This window comes from Debaryomyces hansenii, assembly GCF_000006445.2.
Source record: "Debaryomyces hansenii CBS767 chromosome A complete sequence".
In the NCBI taxonomy this organism is placed as follows: domain Eukaryota; kingdom Fungi; phylum Ascomycota; class Pichiomycetes; order Serinales; family Debaryomycetaceae; genus Debaryomyces; species Debaryomyces hansenii.
In genome coordinates, this window is record NC_006046.2 from 1,309,168 (window position 1) to 1,329,222 (window position 20,055).

At 39.0% G+C, this 20,055-nt stretch overlaps 10 protein-coding genes and 1 non-coding gene across 11 annotated transcripts; 3 read left to right on the top strand and 8 right to left on the bottom strand. All coding sequences in view use genetic code 12, as the record gives it.

The window, feature by feature from the left end:
- Window positions 1–76: 76 nt before the first annotated feature.
- Window positions 77–2,386, bottom strand: DEHA2D15664g (DEHA2D15664p; the record flags this gene model as incomplete). Its single annotated transcript, XM_459165.2, has 1 exon — window positions 77–2,386. One exon carries the CDS (start codon window positions 2,384–2,386, stop codon window positions 77–79), a length of 2,310 nt encoding a protein of 769 aa, XP_459165.2.
- Window positions 2,387–2,684: 298 nt separating this feature from the next.
- Window positions 2,685–3,860, bottom strand: DEHA2D15686g (DEHA2D15686p; the record flags this gene model as incomplete). The annotated part of the gene is made up of 1 exon (XM_459166.1): window positions 2,685–3,860. One exon carries the CDS (start codon window positions 3,858–3,860, stop codon window positions 2,685–2,687), a length of 1,176 nt encoding a protein of 391 aa, XP_459166.1.
- A 417-nt stretch (window positions 3,861–4,277) lies between these two features.
- DEHA2D15708g (DEHA2D15708p) lies at window positions 4,278–5,534 on the bottom strand (the record flags this gene model as incomplete). Its single annotated transcript, XM_459167.1, has 1 exon — window positions 4,278–5,534. The coding sequence occupies one exon, from the start codon at window positions 5,532–5,534 to the stop codon at window positions 4,278–4,280; it is 1,257 nt and encodes a 418-aa protein (XP_459167.1).
- Window positions 5,535–5,960: 426 nt separating this feature from the next.
- On the bottom strand, window positions 5,961–7,280 carry DEHA2D15730g (DEHA2D15730p; the record flags this gene model as incomplete). Its single annotated transcript, XM_459168.1, has 1 exon — window positions 5,961–7,280. The coding sequence occupies one exon, from the start codon at window positions 7,278–7,280 to the stop codon at window positions 5,961–5,963; it is 1,320 nt and encodes a 439-aa protein (XP_459168.1).
- Window positions 7,281–8,251: 971 nt separating this feature from the next.
- On the bottom strand, window positions 8,252–10,324 carry DEHA2D15752g (DEHA2D15752p; the record flags this gene model as incomplete). The annotated part of the gene is made up of 1 exon (XM_459169.1): window positions 8,252–10,324. The coding sequence occupies one exon, from the start codon at window positions 10,322–10,324 to the stop codon at window positions 8,252–8,254; it is 2,073 nt and encodes a 690-aa protein (XP_459169.2).
- A 207-nt stretch (window positions 10,325–10,531) lies between these two features.
- Window positions 10,532–10,651, bottom strand: SNR6. Its single transcript, XR_003013367.1, has one exon. It is a non-coding gene; the product is annotated as a U6 RNA (small nuclear RNA).
- A 105-nt stretch (window positions 10,652–10,756) lies between these two features.
- DEHA2D15796g (DEHA2D15796p) lies at window positions 10,757–11,194 on the bottom strand (the record flags this gene model as incomplete). Its single annotated transcript, XM_459170.1, has 1 exon — window positions 10,757–11,194. The coding sequence occupies one exon, from the start codon at window positions 11,192–11,194 to the stop codon at window positions 10,757–10,759; it is 438 nt and encodes a 145-aa protein (XP_459170.2).
- Window positions 11,195–11,276: 82 nt separating this feature from the next.
- On the top strand, window positions 11,277–13,062 carry DEHA2D15818g (DEHA2D15818p; the record flags this gene model as incomplete). The annotated part of the gene is made up of 2 exons (XM_459171.2): window positions 11,277–11,279; window positions 11,335–13,062. 2 exons carry the CDS (start codon window positions 11,277–11,279, stop codon window positions 13,060–13,062), a joined length of 1,731 nt encoding a protein of 576 aa, XP_459171.2.
- A 314-nt stretch (window positions 13,063–13,376) lies between these two features.
- DEHA2D15840g (DEHA2D15840p) lies at window positions 13,377–15,464 on the top strand (the record flags this gene model as incomplete). The annotated part of the gene is made up of 1 exon (XM_459172.1): window positions 13,377–15,464. The coding sequence occupies one exon, from the start codon at window positions 13,377–13,379 to the stop codon at window positions 15,462–15,464; it is 2,088 nt and encodes a 695-aa protein (XP_459172.1).
- Window positions 15,465–15,966: 502 nt separating this feature from the next.
- DEHA2D15862g (DEHA2D15862p) lies at window positions 15,967–18,066 on the top strand (the record flags this gene model as incomplete). Its single annotated transcript, XM_459173.1, has 1 exon — window positions 15,967–18,066. One exon carries the CDS (start codon window positions 15,967–15,969, stop codon window positions 18,064–18,066), a length of 2,100 nt encoding a protein of 699 aa, XP_459173.2.
- A 212-nt stretch (window positions 18,067–18,278) lies between these two features.
- On the bottom strand, window positions 18,279–19,955 carry DEHA2D15884g (DEHA2D15884p; the record flags this gene model as incomplete). The annotated part of the gene is made up of 1 exon (XM_459174.1): window positions 18,279–19,955. The coding sequence occupies one exon, from the start codon at window positions 19,953–19,955 to the stop codon at window positions 18,279–18,281; it is 1,677 nt and encodes a 558-aa protein (XP_459174.1).
- Window positions 19,956–20,055: the final 100 nt, after the last annotated feature.

Sequence of the window (20,055 nt, forward strand, 5' to 3'; positions counted from 1 at the left end):
TAGATCTTAATAAAAACAAACATGATTTATTTATAATGATACTATGTACAATATATAGAACAAGCTTTACAGCTTCCTAATTATCGGTCTTTTCTTCGGCATTAGGATTCTTTGGTTTACCCTTGAAAGCATCCTTACCTTTAATATACTTATCAAAGGCATCATTGCGTTCTGGGAATGGTCTTGGACCAACAAGTCTGATCATGTCTTCTCTTGTTAATACTTCTTTTTTAAATAATTCTTCAGCTACTTTATCAACTAATTCGATTTTTTCAGTCAACAATTTATGACAAGCTTCATATGCCTCGTCTACGAAATTTCTAACTTCAGTATCGATCAATCTTGCGGTAGTTTCCGAATAGTTATTATGAACTTTAAATCCGCCCTCATTATCACCCGTATCGTAATAAATACTACCAATGCTATCTGACATTCCTAACTTCAATACCATCAGTTGAGCCATTTGCGTGATTTTCTTGAAATCATCCGATGCACCACTAGTCACTGTATCGAAATGCAACTCTTCACTAACTCTACCACCCAATGTCATAATCATCCTATGTTTGTACTGTTCCTTTGAAACCAAATACTGATCTTTAGGTAAATATTGAGCGTAACCTAAGGCACCTTGACCTCTTGGAATAATAGAGACTTTAACTAATGGATCGGCAAATTGTAAGAACCAACCACAGATGGCATGTCCAGCTTCATGATATGCGACAGTCTTCTTTTCTTCAAGACTCAAGATACGAGATTTTTTCTCTAACCCTGCAACAACTCTTTCAATCGCTTGCTCAAAGTGATGCGTATCAACAGAAAGTGCATCTTCTCTAGCAGCAATTAAAGCACCCTCATTACAACAATTAGCAATATCAGCACCAGCAAAACCAGGAGTCAAAGCACTTAATCTGCCTGCCAAGTTGTTAATAGCATCAGCCTTTAATTCTTGGTATTTGTTGAAATCAACATCTTTTTGAGTAGCCTTGATATCTTCATCACATTTCAAAGTTAATTTAGATAAATGAACCTTGAAAATTTCTTTACGACCTTCGACGTCAGGAATATCAATAGAAATATGTCTATCGAATCTACCAGGTCTCAATAAAGCCTTATCCAAAACATCTGGACGATTAGTACCTGCCAAGACCACAACATGGTCACCGGTGTCAAACCCATCCATTTCAACCAATAACTGGTTCAAAGTATTTTCTCTTTCATCATTTCCGCCCATTTTACCATTACCTCTTTCTTTACCAATAGCATCAATTTCATCGACGAAAATGATAGCCGGGGCCATCTCACGAGCAGTTTTGAATAAATCACGAACTCTAGAAGCACCGACACCAACAAACATTTCCACGAACTCGGAACCGGAAACAGATAAGAAAGGAACACCTGCTTCACCAGCAGTCGCTTTTGCTAACAAGGTTTTACCGGTACCTGGGGAACCTGACAAGATGGCACCTCTTGGGATTTTGGCACCCAATTTTTCGTACTTCGTAGGATCTTGTAAAAACTTCACAAATTCCATAATTTCTTCTTTGGATTCCTCACATCCAGCAACATCCTTAAATTTAATTTTGACTTCAGCTTCCTGGTTGAATAATTTGGCTTTCGACTTTCCAACTTTGAAAATACCACCTGGCCCACCAGCACCTGCACCACCTTGGGAAGACGCTCTTTTTACAGTCATATACCATAAACCACCAATTAATAAAACGGTAGGCAAAATTGGCAAAATGTAATTCATCCACGATCCTCTTTCTTCATATGAGATAGGTAATCTTTCATCTATTGGGATCCCCAAACTTTCTTGAATATTACTCATTTCCTCTTCGAAAAATTCGACCGATCCGATGGTGAAAACTACAGCTGGGTGACCGCTGAAAGTCTGGAACGTTTGATCCGATACAGCCCCTTGAATTAACTGGGCCTCAACAGCAAACTTATTCACAACCGTCAACTTGGTAACTAAACCACGCTCAAGGTAGTTCGTCTTGAAGTCCTGGAACGATAACTCGTTTTCGTTTCGTTGGTTTGACGCAAGGAGAAATGTAAGGAAAAGTGAAAAGAAAAAAATCCCTGCAAATGCACGAGCTAGCGACTTGTTATCGAGCTGGTATATTTTGATATTATTAGGATCTAGATTAGGGTTCTTTTTCTTGAGATTTTCTCTAATTTGGTCTCGAATATCTTTCTCGTCTTGATCCATATCCTTCTTCTTGTTCTTGCCCTGTTCCTTCTCTTCTGGTTTTGATTTCTCCTCATCTTTCTCTTTATTTCCTTCTTGATCCTGCTTTTTCTCTGGATCCTTGTTTTCTTTGTTCAATACCGCCCTTGAGCCATGAAATAATAATGGCTGATTGAAACTTGTAAATGTTCTCATTGGTATCGTCAGGCATCTCAAATGATTCAACGGCCTAATTCTTATCCCCGTTCTCATGATAGAACTTATCGCCGGGCCTCTCAAGACACGTATTGAGTTGGATACTATCATTTGAAAGGTCTACCGATCTATTTTATGCTAATAATCAATGAAAAGTGTGTTCTTCACCTCCAGTAAATGGCACTTTTCGCCTTCGTACTATAAATTCTCGAGTAATTGGATATGCGCACGTGACACTTTACACTAATAGTATAACAATTATTATCATTAACCCTATATAAAGATACCCTATACCTAATTACATTCTACTGCTGACAAACTCGTCCCAGCTTGTCTCGCATATCTTCAAGAACTTTTCCTTATCCCTGGATAAATCGTCCTTGTAGTCAGAGGCCGCATCAGGGGATGAAAGGTTCTGGTTAAAGATCTTGAAATTGAATACGCTCTCGTTCATGATATTAATGGAGCCGAAAACTTGTTCCTTGGCTTCGTCCTTTGCGAATGCAGAGTTCTGTTCATCGTCGATATCGATAGCCGTACTTTCGACATCGTTGTTGTACTTCTCTTGCATTTCTTTAATTTCGTCTTCTGACACTGGCATTCTATCGTCGTCCACTTCGTCGTCACCATCCCTATCAGACGTATCAAATACTTCGCGTTGGGATGATAATGGCTGTGAGTGCAATGGGGCCGCTTTCGTGTAGTCCCCGTGGTAGACATCGGTCACTGTATTGGCATTCTTGGGTTGTTTGTGGTACACGGCCGTGGGATGGGCCATTCCAAAGCTAGCAACACCTCTCGGGTGGTGGAGGGGAAAATAACGGGCCGTGCTAGTATAGGGAGTCATTCTGACCCTCTGCATGCCCTGCATTCTCCCAGGATATCCAGTGTACGCGACCGGTTGTGGAAGCATGTACCGGTATCTTCTATTTGGCGCCTGGGCATACGGATGGGCATTCTGATGCTGCACCTGGATCTGATAGGGCACATATCTCTTGGGATACCCTCTGGATGCCATAGGAACCCTATTTTGCCTTATGGGTGCCGACTGGATCGTAGGGTTGGCTGACGGCCCAATGTTCATCTTCAACGGAGTAGGAATATTCCCTCTCTTCAATCTCTTAATACTGGTTGGTGTCGACAACTTGTCCATTTCATCTGGCAATGTGCTGCTTGATTCACTCACCACAACCGTTTCACTATCGTTTACCGCCATATTGTTACCGCTCTCAATGCTTGCACTACCACTATTGGAGTGTCTTGCTGCAATGAGATTTTTTTGTTGCTGTTCAATTTTTTGGGAAAGCTTAATCGTAGACTTCATCTCTTCATTCAATGCGGGCAATCCTGGACTCACGATTCGTAAAGCAAGGTCTGAATTTTTATCATCACTTAACTCCAATGAGGTAGGTCTGGGTTTATCATTCTTTCCAAGACTTAATTTGGGAGCAACTCCTATTCGACTTTGGGACATATTGGTATATCTGTATTTCCTCTGCTCACAATTACTACCGATATACCTACAAGTACTATGGCGATTAAGTCTAAGATAAGAAGATCATATAAGACACGACGAGATCGATATGTATTAGAAGTGTATGTTTCACCCTTAATCTCCTGTATATACCGCGTTTTTTGTCTAACTTGTTTCAGAACTGTTCCAGGCTTCAATTTATTGTGCTAGAGACTAATAAGACGTATATATGTGCTAGATATATAGAAGCAGTGTCGGAACACATTGCGTTCCTATGAAATACAAAACAAACCGGAAAAAAAACAGTAAAAGCTCAAACAAATTTAAAGTATGTACATATACATGTACGACATACATAAATACAGAGTACGCAGACGTAGGATGCATAGGGTACAGGGAAAGTAGAACTAAATTTGACTAGGTGAAGTTTTCCCATCCCTTAGGTCTTTGAAGGTTCTTGATCGTGTAGAATTTAGCAGTACACGAGTAACCCTTCCAGGTGAAATCCTCATCAGGATTACACACACATTTGTTCTTCAATCTGGTTTCCTTGGAGACCGGACAGTTATGGAATGGAACGTGGTAGTATCCAACGTCGTCAAAGAAGTGGACTTGGTCTTTTTGCAAGAACAAGGCTGCGGCGATCGAATGGATTGGCGCATCACCCCATCTCTCGTAGAAGAAACCTCCATTCTTGTCCAAGGTGTCGAAGTATGCGGTGTATGCTTCGGATCTCCACAACTTCAAGCTGGCGATTTCAAAGTTAGACCAGAAGTGACATCCGTTGTATGTTTCACCGTTGTCGTTGGAAATCCATTCCATCAAGTTGTCCTTGGCGACGTGTTGTGGGTTTTCCTTGATGAATTTCTTGGTGACGTCCCACAAAGTTGGGATGGTTTCCTTATATTCAGGCAATGAGATGGTGAAACCATAAGCCTTGTTGTTGTCGCTCATCCACTTGAACACGTCATAGTCGATGTCACAGTAGATCTTTACATCTGGCTCGACTCTCCAGTAGTAGTCGTAGTCCATCATCAACTCGTGTCTCCAGAAAAACCCAGATTCGTAACGACACATGTGTCTGTACGACTTCGAATCACCGTAAATGATTCCCTTTTCCTTCATTTGTTCTCTGGTTAACGCAGCCTTTTCTTGGTCGATCCATGATGGGAAAGACCACTGTTCCTCTGGAATTAAACCATACTTGGTGGTACCGGAAACAACAGCACTGGTGACCTCCTTGAATTCGTCAGAAAATGGCTGATCGTTCAAGAAAACCCAGTCGTAGTTAAACTTGTGATTGAAACGATCTTCGATCTGTCTGATCGATCCAAGCAACGAATTCAAGTCAGAATTTCTAGCAAGCGACACAAACGTAGCCTTAACCTTGTCCTTTTTGTTAGCTCCTCCCTCTGCCTTTGGCTTGGCTGCTGCTGGCACATTTTGATTTGGCATCTGCAATTCCGCTTGCACATTTCCGCCTCCATTACCACCACTCACATCACCTTCACGACTAATACTTCCATCACTAGCTGGCTTGGCTTGCAAGTTTGTACCTGGGTTAGCGTCAGCATTGTAGTATGAGCCTCTTGAAAGGATAAACCCACATCCAATCAAAATAAGAGCAAACACTGCAAATCTTATAATACGGGCATTTGACCTAGAAGACCCCATCTTCGATAATTAAATATTGTTCAAATTGAAAATGATCAAATGAAATCTAATAAATTCGTAAGAAAATTCAACAAATTCCATTAATATCACCGAAGTTTTATTTAATAAACCTTACAACCGCGTTTACAGGTTATTGTACGTGTTCACAATTTTCTTACACCAAAAATATTTTTTCGTACTAATCAAGGCAGTTCTGAACATATCTCTAAGCGAATGGTTACAGACAGGAAACACAGGCCTTACTTGCCGAACAACACGCCATGATGTACTGAAAAATAATATTGATGGGTGCTCGATCAAATAATTGTGTATTATATATATGGATAAGAGCTACAATGTCGGATGCAGAATAAAGGGTCTAGTGGATTGTAAGAGAATCATTGTAGACCAACAGTAGGTCTATATATGATGCATATAAATATGGATCTAGGTATAGTTCACCCATTCCTGTGGCTTTTCTTTCTTCATAACGTCGTAGTACTTGTTACCGCATGAGTAGCCTCTGAATGTGAAGTCAGATTTGGGGTCACAGTGACACTTGTGATCGTACCTGAATTGAGAATTAAGCGGACACTGAGTGTATACACCGTGGTTGTAGCCAACGTCTTCGAAGTAGTGGACCTGATCCTTGGAAAGGAAAAGGGCCGCAGCAATCGAATGGATTGGGGCGTCGCCCCATCTCTCGTAGAAAAAGCCCCCAGTTTTGTCCAAGTAGTCGAAAAATTCTCTGTATGCCTGCGAACGCCAGAATTTCAACGAGGCCACCTCGAAGTTGGACCAGAAGTGGCACAAATTATACGTTTCCCCCTTGTTGTCGGAAATGAAGTCCATGAGGTTGTCTTCGGCCAAGTATTGGGGGTTTTTCTTGATGAAGTCCTTGACGTGGCCCCACAACGACGAAATCGTCTTTTCAAACTCGTAGATCGAAATCGTGAATCCGTACACCTTGTTATTGTCCTCCATGTATTTGAAAAGATCGTAGTCCAAGTCGCAGTGTATTTGGATGCCAGGCTCGACTCTCCAATACCAATCGTACTCGTCTAACAACGGATTTTGCCAGAAGAATCCCGACTCAAATCGACACATGTGTCTGTACGATTCTGAGTCACCGTAAATGATACCGGCAGCCTTCATGGCGTTCCTCGATTCCGCTGCCTTTTCCTTGTCGATCCAATCGGGGTATGACCAATGTTCCTTGGGGATCAACCCATATTTGGTTTTTCCTGATACAATTGAGGTGGTCAATTTCTTGAATTCGTCGGTGAATGGCTCGTCGTTCAAAAATACCCAATCGTAGTTGAATTTACGGTTGAACCGATCCTCCACTCGCCTCACCGACTTGATTAAGTCGTACAATTCTTTGTTTCTGGCCAACGTTACAAACGTCGCTTTGACCCGTTCACCGGGATATACATCATTTACACCGGCAACCTGATCATGGCTTGCGCTCGAGTCACTCACCACTTGGTCAGTAGCTTCGTTGATTTCTGCTTCCTCGATCTGGATATGCGCCTGTTCATGTTCCTTATCGTTATTTTTAATCGGATCTTGCACTTTTCTTGGTGGATCCACCACAGCGTTGATAGCGCCGCCCATATCGCTGCCCTGGAAGTCCTTCACGATTTCATTAGTATCCTTATCTACATAAACAACCTGAGGCCTTAAAAACACGGAAAGCATATATAACACCAATAGTGCTATACCTATGGCCGCTACCCTAATAGCAGGAGTTCTTATCATGCCCATAAATTGTAAATAATTGAAGAAAAAGAATAATACAAATTGTTAAAGAAGTGGTTTTTTTTTAAATTGCCGCACTTTTATACACCTTGTGTCTCATATGTTACATCTACTTAAGCCTTTCTACTACGCCTAATTATAGTATCGCTACCATCTAGACATCCCTGCCAATTGGTCATTCACTCTACATCGAATTGCAATAATACACGAACTAAACACTCTATTTAAACTATATACGTGAACTTTGGCTATTAATAGTAAGATCATAGAAGTGCGACCTGCGTAGTCTAAATCTGATTATGTCCATAAATGATCAATTCTTTCGGCGCAAAGCACAAACTAAATAGGACAGAAACCATTTTCTGTCAAATTCACAGTACTCTGGTACACATGGGGACTGTTTTCTACTATTTTCAGTTGGGGAATTTCTCGAGTATAAAAATAATACTATATCTATCTATATCCCAATGCGCTGTCATTGCAGATATTTTTTCTATTGTTTCGGACCGTGCTTAAATTGTCCGGCTGAACTTGTAAGTTATGTAGCGAGTTCCGAATTTCAAGCTACAACGATATAATAGGTTAGATAGTACAGTATGTAGTACACTGGTAGTATGGTAATTTTAAATGGACGAATATTTGTAGATCAGGTGAATATTTTGGTCCACGAACCCATAATCGCCACTTATGGTGATAGCCGTTCAGGAACGTTGGTATACCTCAAACATGCCATACAAAAAACACTCGCGTAATACGCAATATGTTCATTGATCTTGTTTACGAGTCGATGTTGAAAAATGGCAAATGGTGCCAACGATGGAAGTGTAAATTCAAGTATCCCTTCCCCCACTACAGTAGGAAGAAAAATACTGCGGAAGAACGATTGGATAGTAGCGATGCAAGAGAAGACTCACGCAAAAAAAATTAAGGTGTGGCTACGAGGTAGAGAGAACACTGTGTGGTTATAGGTGTATGCATTAGTCTTTATATAGTTTTCGGAGGGTGTGAAGGTCCTCTCTAGTGATTTTCCTTTCAAATGTAGTGTTAACGGCCATGAGTTCGTGGTACTTAATTTTGATCTTGGACGGCTTGAGGGTAGAAAAGTTCTTCATGACGAGATAAATGTCGTTACACGATTGCGACGCAAGTAAGTACTTTTCGAATATCTTGAACAATGAGAGCGATAAGGTGATTAGGGTGATTTCAACGTTGGTCACCAAGAAGTTGTCAAAGAGCTTAAACCATATTTCCAACGGCAAACCGTCAGTGAACAACAGGAGCCACCAATTCAAGGTGATGTATTCAATCTGGAGGTTCAATGTGGAGAAATGGGCATTTAACTTGGGTAATAGACGAGGGAAGTAGTGAAGGCGCATGATTTTCTGGTCCACTCGAATAACTGGAAGCGAATGTATGCTGAAGAAGTTATACCCATTGTATTTGGGTAATATGTCCTCCACAAACGCCGTAAATATCCAGAAAATGTCCTCTTCTGTTAGTTTATTTTCTCCAAGCAAGAGGTTTCCAACAATCTTATTCATACCCTGGCAGTATCCAATATCGGAGTTGTAGGCCACGAATGCGTAGAGAACGTTCTGTAATTTGTAAAAGTTGGGCCCGGGCTGGCTGTTGACCAAGTCGTTGAAATAGATATTTGAAGGTAGCGTTCTATGCAAATCAAGATCAATCTGATGGATATTGGATTTGACAGCGTCGCTGGTTGTGGTTTTGGCTCCCTTAATGAGGTTGTGCAACTCTCCTGGTACCCGAAGATTTTTCGCACCCGACAATTCGAGCCAGAGATTACATCTGTATTTGAGGGGAATACCATTCTCACTTACCAATTTACGGAGAGTCTTAAGGCTTCCTATTTCATGAGGAGCATTGGAGTTTGATCCAAATTTCGATTGTGATTTGTCGAGTTTGATAAGATTGAGCCCCTGGGCACCAAATATTTCATGCCCCGAGATAGCTGCATGATAATTGATGTCCTGAGGTTGCACATTAAGATCTGCATATTTGTAGTATACCTTAATCAGATCTTTGATGAATTGATCCCATGAAAATTCAAACTGCTTATTCTTTGCATCATGTAACTGTCCGATTTCTTTCAATTTGTCTATACTAGGTTTAACCAGTCGAACATTGGTGGTCCCCTTAACTTCTAAAGGATTCGTCTCGGTTATGCTAAATTTGGATTCATTATTGACAATTCTTTCGTCTGACAGAGATTCAGGCTCCTTGCCTACTGAGCTTTCCAATGTACTTTTATCGGCAAATTCATTCATGTCATTAAAGAACCCATATTTATCAACGCTGGCATTAATGGATATATCTGGAGTCTTGGGAATATCCATTTTATTTATTGTGTCTAACTCTACTGGTATTCTGGTATCTGAAGTATTTTCAGTGGCTGGAATCGATGACAGTGACGAGTCCAAATATGAATAGCTCAATCTAGAGTCTCTCGTTTTCATTGTTTCTTTATCCAACGTCAAGCTTGAAGATGAATGACGCTTGTATGGTTCTTTGAACCAATCACTAATCCATCCGGCCGGTCTAGTTGGCGTTGTAGAAACCGGACCAAATTTATTGGTAGCTTCATCTTCAATTATTTCGCTTTCAATAGAATCGTGCGGTATTTCGCTCTTCATATCTTCATTTATCGCATGTTTAATAAGACCCAGTAGTACTTTATCAACATTCTCATCTACTTTTAACGAATTTAGTTTCTGATCTATTTCCAAGCTACTCAAATTGCCGTACTCATTGCACATCTTTAGTAATTCTTGTTCTCTTTGAAACTTTTCCTTTCGAAGTAGAATCAATTCCAGTTCCTTTAGTGCCAAGTCATACGAAAGCTGTCTAATTAATGACACTGGTTGGCCATTAAACTTCAAATTGATTAGTTTATTAATTTGGCTATCATTTACCTGGTGTAAGTTTCCACCAAGTGAATTTATTACCGGCGTCGGTATATCATTCGAACCAAATAAATCCGTAGTCGATGAAGCACCAGAGCCTTCTTCCGGAAATAGCAGCTGTTTCATATTAACATGTTGTATGCTGTAAGGAAAATACGTCTTATGATTGAATTTTGAACTCAATGTACGTAGATACACGATAAGATTATTTTTTTTTCTGTCAACGCAGACCGGAATTGAACCTGCGATCTTTTCTTATTCGCCTGTTCAAGCTAAAGAATACTGAATTGCAATGTATTACCCTTAATAGCCCACGATTGTCACTAGCTTGTAGACAAGAGTAGTAGTGAGAGTCTTCTACAATATATTGCAAAAAAAATGGTTAAATCTCTTTGTAAAGCGTGTCATCTTTATGCAAGGACAATGCTAATCTTCTCTGTATTGTTAAAATTGACAAATGTACTATCCAGAAGGATAGTACGAACAAAAGAGATTTTTCGCGGTATATATACTGTAGGGGTTTTGTGCACTACTTACTATTCAGTACTTATTTTGTTTCTAATACATTTTGAATGGCAATATATTGACATTCACATATGAACACATTGAATAAATGTAAGAACCAAGTTCATTGCTAAGGTTAAATGTATGTAGTTTAATTATATTAAACCGTAGTGCCATTTGCCTTTTAAACTTCCTAAAGTTTACCTGTAAGCAAATGTAAATAGGTTCTGGGTAGGTATGCATACCTGTTAGTACGTTACAGCTATATTGGAGCAGTTTCAAGTTATTATGCTTATATAAAGCAATATATTGCAATGCAATGACTATGTAAATGTGTACTTGTAGGTTCACTATCTCAAATATGATTTGCACACGAACTCCACTAAATTTCATCTGTAAACCAAAGATCAGCATGAATAGTAAATTCAAGCAAGTGTCAAACAGATCAATTATATCGGTTGAATTTGCAAAAACGAGATATTTTGAGATCATAAGAGAACTTCTATTTAATATAGATATTATCAGTAGATTTGAGTAACGATACGTATAGTTGGATCAGTGGCAATTTTATAAAATGGTAAGTAATTCAGTCTTAAAGATAGTATTTCAAGCAATTGTACTAACATTCACAGATTATTCGATTCAGAACCAGAGATGGCATGTTTAGAATCAATGTCGATGCAGGTAGCGACTTTTTGTTGGTATTGGAAGAATTAGTAGGCAAACTTAGCACGAATGATATACAATCGATCTATATTAGTGATAAGCCCAATTCGAAGGGAGAGCAGGCAAATAGCTTGTGTGGTAGAAGCGTAAATGATTTGGGGTTTAAAAACGGTGATTTGCTATTTGTTACTTACGAATCTACTGGTGAACCCCCAAAGACAGAGTCTTCGGCTCCCTTGACCACAGCTAAAACTACCAATGGTGCAAATGTGTCAATTAATATGAATGATATTTCGATTCCAATAAATAAGGGGCCAGGTCCTCTCAAAGTGGACCAGTTACCCGTTGATGGCTTGCTTGATAAAGAAGAAGGTATGATCATGAGACCAAGGTCAGATTTATGTCGCCATGGGGATAAGGGGATGTGTGAATACTGTTCTCCGTTGCCACCGTGGGATAAAGATTACAGGAAAGAGAAAGGATTCAAGCATATGTCGTATCATGCTCATTTAAATGAAATCAACGAGCTGAAAAATAATAGAAATAATGCTACGTCATATATGGCACCTTTGGAGGAGCCAAATTATAATATCAACTTGAATTGTCCGAGCGGATCGCATGCACCATATCCTAAGGGTATTTGTTCTAAATGTCAGCCGCCTGTGATCACATTGCAGCAGCAACAATTTCGTATGGTGGATCATGTTGAGTATGCAGACTCAACCATCTTGAATAAATTCATTGATTCGTGGAGAACAACTGGTGTGCAGAGATTTGGTATTTTGTATGGAAGATACGAACAGTTTGACAAGGTTCCGTTAGGAATTAAAGCAGTGGTAGAGGCCATATACGAACCACCACAATCGGGAGAGTTGGATGGATTAACCTTACTTCCCTGGGAAAACGAACGGCAGGTAGATGAAATAGCTGCCTCACTTGGTCTCTATAAAGTAGGTATGACTTTTACCGACTTAACCGACTCTGGTGCCAAAAATGGGACCGTATTGTGCAAGAGACACAAAAATAGCTACTTTTTGTCATGTTTGGAAGTCATTATGGCTGCCAAATACCAGGTTTCTAACCCAAACATCACCAAGCACTCTAACTCAGGTAGGTTCTCCTCTAAATTCGTGACGTGCGTCATATCGGGTGGTATGAATGGCGAGATCGAGCCGAGATCATACCAGGTGTCCAACAGCGCCGAGGCCCTAATTAAGGCCGACATCATTACAGGGTCCACGCAGCCATCCATGCTCTACATCAACGACAGCGAGGGCAAGAGATACGTCCCCGATGTATTCTACCTGAAGATCAACGAATATGGCCTCGAGGTCAAAACAAACGCCAAGCCCGCATTTCCCGTCGAGTTTTTATTAGTATCGCTTCTGGACTCGTTCCCGTTGGACCCTTCTCCAATGTTCAGAGAAAATTTCCCAATCGAGAACAGAGACTTCATGGGCGACCTCCAGGACTTGAAATCCGCCTACAACTACTTGAATGCCGATCCTGGCGATGGTTCCCAACTCTTCGATTTCCATTTCCTCACCTACATCGCCAAAACTGGTATATTATCTCATGATGAGTTAAAATTGGTGTTATCCTACGTCAGAAATAAGGACCAAACGGACTATCTACAATTGGTTGAAAGTCCAGGTTGGATGACTTTCATAACTATCCTAGAGCAAAGCGTATAAGGTGCACATTTTTATGTTGTTGGTGCACAATGACGACTACATGCCGTATTGCTTTTTAGTACTGAATCATACTTTTGTCATGAACCTTGGCATACCGAACAAAATTGAAAACTCGAATACACTAGTAACTTCTCGAAGATTCGAATTCGATGGGCGTTACCCGCACGACCTCCGGTTTTTTTTTTTTTGGCCGAAATTTTCATATAAAGAAAATTTGATTGCCGTCAATAAAGGATTTATCTATAGTAAAGAATAAGTTTATTGAGACTTTATTATTAAATAGAATAAATTATATAATAATAATATATTGAAAGATGTCTACTCCATTCGGTGTTGATTTAGGTAACGAGAATACCGTTATCGCCTGTGCAAGAAACAGAGGTATTGACATTATAGTCAATGAGGTTTCTAACCGTACTACTCCATCATTAATTGGATTTGGTATGAAAAACAGATTTATTGGTGAATCTGCTAAGAATCAACAAGCCTCTAACTTAAAGAATTCCGTTGATAACTTGAAGAGAATTCTCGGTTTAGACTACAATGATCCAGATTTTGAAATTGAAAAGAAATACTTCAGCTGTCCATTAGTCGAGAACAAAGATGGTGGAATTTCGGCCAAGGTCAGATTTTTAGGTGAACAACAAGAATTCACTACCACTCAATTGTCTGCTATGTACATCAACAAGATAAAGGATATCACTGTCAAGGAAACTAAGGGTAATATTGTTGACATTTGTCTTTCGGTTCCAGTCTGGTACACCGAAAAGCAACGTCGTGCTGCTTCTGATGCATGTAGAATTGCTGGTTTAAACCCAGTCAGAATTGTTAACGAAACCACTGCTGCTGCCGTCGGTTACGGTGTTTTCAAGGCCAACGACTTGCCAGAAGATGAACCAAAGAAGGTTGCTTTTGTTGACATTGGTCATTCATCCCTCCAAGTTGCCATTGCTGCTGTTAAGAAGGGTGAATTAAAGATCTTAGGTTCTGGTTACGATAAGCACTTTGGTGGTAGAGATTTCGACCACCAAATTGCTAACCACTTTGCCGAAGAATTCAAGGGTAAATACAAGATTGATGTCAGAGAAAACCCAAAGGCTTACTACAGAGTTTTAACTGCTTCTGAAAAATTGAAGAAGGTTTTGTCTGCTAACACCCAAGCTCCTTTCAACATTGAATCGGTTATGAATGACGTTGATGTTTCATCATCTTTAACCCGTGAAGACTTAGAAGAATTCGTCAAGCCATTATTAGAAAGAGTTCACATCCCAATTGAAACCGCATTAAAAGATGCTGGCTTATCTACCGATGATATCGACTCCATTGAAGTTGTTGGTGGTTGTACTAGAGTTCCATCCTTAAAGGCTAAGTTGGCTGAAATTTTCGGTAAGCCATTATCATTTACCTTAAACCAAGATGAAGCTATTGTCAGAGGTAATGCTTTCATCTGTGCTACTCACTCCCCAACTTTAAGAGTCAGACCATTCAAATTCGAAGACTTCAACCCTTACTCAGTTTCTTACTTCTGGGACAAGGAAGATGAAGATGAAGACAACTTGGAAGTTTTCCCAAGAGGTGGTCTTTTCCCATCTACTAAAATCATTACCTTATATAGAAAGGGTGATTTCGGTGTTGAAGCTAGATACACTAACAAGAATGAATTACCAGCTGGTACTAAACCTCTTATTGCTAAATGGCAATTGAAGGGTGTTGTCCCATCTGATGGTGAAAGCTCTATTGCTTGTAAATTGAAGTTGAGAAACGATCCATCCGGCTTCTACACCATCGAATCTGCACACACTGTTGAAGAAAAATTGGTCAAGGAATTGATCGAAAAGGAAACAAAGGAAGGTGAAGAAGAAGATGAAGAAGCTGAACCAGAATACCGTGAAGTTAAGAAATTAGTCAAGAAGAACGATTTGGAAATTGTTTGTTTCTCCTCCGCCTTATCAGAAGAAGCCAGACAAGCCGCCTACGAAAAGGAACACTCCTTGATCATGGAAGATAAGTTAGTTGCTGATACTGAAGACAAAAAGAACGCCTTAGAAGAATACATCTACGAATTAAGAGGCAAATTGGACGAACAATATAAAGACTTCGCCAGTGATGAAGAAAAGGAAAAATTAACCGGTATGTTGATGAAGGCTGAAGACTGGTTGTACGAAGACGGTTTCGATTCAAGTAAGGCTAAATACATTGCCAAATACGAAGAATTAGCTTCTATTGGTAACGTCATCAGAGGCCGTTACTTAGCTAAGGAAGAAGAAAGAAAACAAGCTATTAGACAAAAGCATGAGCAAGCTCAAGCTTCTGCCATGGCCGAAAAGTTAGCTGCTGCTAGACAAGCATCTAAGGACACCGAAAAGAAGAATGAAGATGGTGACGTTGAAATGGATAATTAGATTTATTTATAATTTGGCAATGAATACTACTACAAAAATATAAATATAAAATATCAAGCCTATGAACAATATAACTTATTAATATATACATCTTTTTATTATTGTTTACACTCTTCATCTCTCAATTTTAACGAATAAACTAATATTGATATATTGATACATTATTATACTGACGTTTTTGAAACAGCCATAGTAGACAATGACACAAAAAAATTATCTCGGAAAATTTAATGAACTCTCAAACAGTGAAGTACGACATCGATTTTTATTAATAAAACTAATTATAAAGCTAGTTAAGATTCCATTATTAAGAACGCTATAATAGGTGAAACATAGCGATTTCCAATTCCGATCATTTATTGTACTAATTATAATTATTTTTATTTTCACTGTATTATAAACGCATCCATATTCAACTGCAATATAAACAAATTCAAATAACAAATCCCATCACGAAGACCAGTATACTATTTTCATTTAATTTTAAAATAGATCGAATTTAATGACTAACTATCCTGGTTCCCACAAATCAAACTTATCCATTGCTATTCAAAAGGCAGATTCTACTACAGGTAATCAGAATTATAACGATAATAATAATAATAACAATAATAATAACCATGACTTCGGTAATGAAAACTTGCAGCCAGCTTCATTACTCCCTAACTTAATCCAACATAATGGTTCCACAAGTGCTACTACTTCGCCTGTTGTTAAATCATTCAAGCCGGAATTATCGCCATTGAAAACTGACTTTTTGGAGGCTGGTAAAAACGAAAACTCGGGCCAACGTGAACACGCCGAGAATCACGACGATAAACATGATGATGACGAAGAGGATGATGATGAAGATGATGAGCCTGTTCACCCTGAAAATGAGGAAGATCTCAAGGATTATGTCCCAGGAGGTTATCATACCTGTTACATTGGAGAGAATTATAAAAGCAATAAGTACACCTTAGTGCGTAAATTGGGGTGGGGCCATTTCTCTACTGTGTGGCTTGCTAAAGATAATGATAAGCATTGTCATGTGGCTATGAAAATTGTCAGGAGTGCAAAACACTACACTGAAACTGCCATAGATGAAATTAAATTATTAGATAAAATCACCACCTCTGATATTCATCATCCAGGTCACGAGCATGCCATTCAATTGTTGGATACGTTCACACACAAAGGTCCTAATGGAGTTCACGTTGTTATGGTATTTGAAGTTCTAGGAGAAAACTTATTAGGCTTGATTAGACGTTATAAGCATCGTGGAATACCTGTTGTGTTTGTCAAACAAATAGCTAAGCAACTATTGTCGGCCTTGGATTTTTTGCATAGAAAATGTGGTGTTATTCATACTGATTTGAAGCCTGAGAACGTCCTTATAGAGATTGGTGATGTTGAACAGATTGTTAAAATGGTTGAAGTTGAAACAAACGAAGCAAAAAAACAAAAGAAGTTACAAAAATCAAAGTATAAGTCAGACAATAGCTTAAATGCTACTCCTGATACATCATTTCAAGAGAATGCACAAGCTCAACCGTCAACTAGTACAGCCGCTTCTACAAAACCTACAACCAACTCACCTTCTTTAGGAAGAAACGGTAGAAGATCAAGAAGACAAACCTTGATTACTGGATCGCAGCCTTTACCATCTCCGTTGAGCACGTTCAATAAGTCTTTCTCAAATGTTTATGCACGTTCTAGTTCAACTGCCAACACACCACTGAAAACATTTTTTGAGGGTGCTCAACCTACTTTAATTAATCAAACAGCATCATCTCAAATTGCTATGGCATCTTCAAATACTAATATCCCCAATTATGATAATCAAGACACGTTGAATAGTTCATTATCATCGATGTCAATTTCAAATGCTGGGCGTAGTAACACAACAACCGATCCATTGCAGATTCCATCAGGCTTTGATTCAAGTATGCAACAAACTGAAAGTAATGAAAATTCATTGATCATCAACGAAGATGAACTTATTTCAGTAAAAATTGCAGATTTAGGTAATGCTTGTTGGACAAGCCATCATTTCACTGATGAAATTCAGACAAGGCAGTACCGCTCTCCTGAAGTATTATTAGGTTATCATTGGGGCTCACTGGCAGATTTATGGTCATTTGCATGTCTCATTTTTGAATTGTTAACAGGTGATTATTTATTTGATCCAAGAGACGGAAAAACCTATACTAAAGATGATGATCACATCGCTCAAATAATCGAACTTGTTGGACCATTCCCAAGAGCCATGTTAAAAGAAGGTTATTACACTAGAGATTTCTTTAACTCAAGAGGAGAACTACATAGAATTCAAAAATTAAAACCTTGGAGTTTAAAGGACGTCCTTATGGAAAAATATAAGTTTTCACTAGCTGATGCAGTTGAAATTGCTGACTTTTTACAGCCAATGTTGACGTTGCAACCCGAATTAAGAGCTGATGCTGGTGGAATGGTCAACCATTCCTGGTTAAGTGATGCGCTAGGATTGGAGAATGTGGTCTTAGAAAGACCTGTTGGTGGTTCTGGTGAGGATATTCCTGGCTGGTCAAAGGAAGTTCTGAACCTGAATATAGGAGGGAAACATTATCATCATCGCAATTAATCAACTTAACAGAATACTATTATATAGTTTTGTCATTCTTACTAGCATAGATTACTTGCAATAATGAATATTCAGTGATTGTCTACATCTGTATGTATAATAAACGAAATAAACAAGCTCAATAATGTACATTGGAAAATAATATATTAAAATATTCCGAAATAATGATATATACGAATACAAACTATTGACCGTTTAACTCCATATCTAAATTACTCTTCCTCGTTAAGCCATTTAGACATAAATGGGCCATCCAAATGGTATCCCAATTTTGCATAATAGTTTCTGACACCAACACCAGAAATGACACTTATTTTTTCTGATCCATGTTCCACTCTTGCAATTCTGGCAGCTTCTTCCATCAATAATGTCCCGAAACCTTGATGCTGGAACTTCCTTGGATCTCTAGAGTGCAATGGTACAACTGAACCATAAACGTGCAATTCTCTAACAATAGAAGTTTGTTGACTTGTGAACTCTTTACGATAAGTGAATTTTTTGGATGCTTTACGCAACCTCAATAAACCAATTAAAATATCTTTCTTAGGATCTTCATAAGACAAGAACGTTTCCCACCCACCATTAGCATAATAATCTCTTCTAATTAATTCAACTTGATCAGGAGCAACTTTATGATGGACTTCTTGAATACCAACTTCTCTTGTACGTACATCCCTACATGTTGTACCGAAATCCTTCATTCTCGCCAATGCCAACTCTCTCAAATTACCGTTTTCGACACCTGAGGTGACGAGTGGCATAGGGATATCTCTTTGAACACGGTAAATACGTGTCCAAGGTGGAACTAATGCTAAAATACGTGCAACGAGATCGATTAATGCGTTAGCGTTATATGACTTGTATAACCCCTTTTTCCATAATTCATATAAACCAGTACCTCTGATAACTAAGGTTGGGTATAATTTTAACCCGTCAGTTCTGAAATCAGGGTTTTCGAAGTATTCCTTGAATTGCTCCAAATCTCTTTCCATACCAACATTTGGAAGATCCGGCATCATATGACTGACTACCTTGTAACCAGCGTCCTTGGCGACTGCAAAAGTCTCACACACAGACTTTACTGTGTGACCTCTATTGGTATCTCTTGCAACGTCTTCATAAACCGACTGGACACCAACTTCAAGTCTGGTACATCCATATTTCAACATGTCACTCAAGTGGGTTTCCGTACAATAATCTGGACGAGTTTCAATCGTTATACCAACACATTTAGTCTGGGACTGTTGGGAAAATTTAATTGCTTCATCAATATCACGACCATTAAAACCAGTTAAGGCATTATGTAATTGTGTAATAAAATTCTCTCTGTATTCAACTGGCAATGACATGAACGTACCACCCATAATAATGTATTCCACCTTGTCGATTGAATGCCCCAATTGTCTTAACTGTTCAACTCTACCCCTCGCTTGTTCGTACGGGTCGTATCTGGCTCTGATGGCTCTCATCGACGTAGGTTCATACCCAGTATACGATTGCGTAGAATATTCAAAATCAGAATCTGGCCCACCAGGACAGTACACACATATATTACCCGTGTATGCAATATGAGGGCATCTATGAGGTTTACACATAACAGCAACAACTGCAATACCCGATGCAGTTCTAACTGGCTTTGCCTTTAACTTGGGTATCAAATATTTTTTATATTGATCCGGAATAGAAGATATAATATCTGTCAATCTAGGCTGTTGCTTTAACTTATATTTCTTAGCATATCTTATAATTAATCCATTTAAGTTTATATCCTTTGAATTCTTTAACGATGCAACCAATTCCAAAGAAATATCTCCACAACATTGAAGAAACCTTTCCTTTTCTGGCGCTAATTTTTGTTTCCCTGTCTTTTGTTTCTGGACAGATGGCATAGCTATACACTAGATATACTCAGCAATAATCTGACCCACTATTTTCTGACTTAATAGAACCAATGATGACGACGATTAAAGAGATCTCATCTCTAAATTT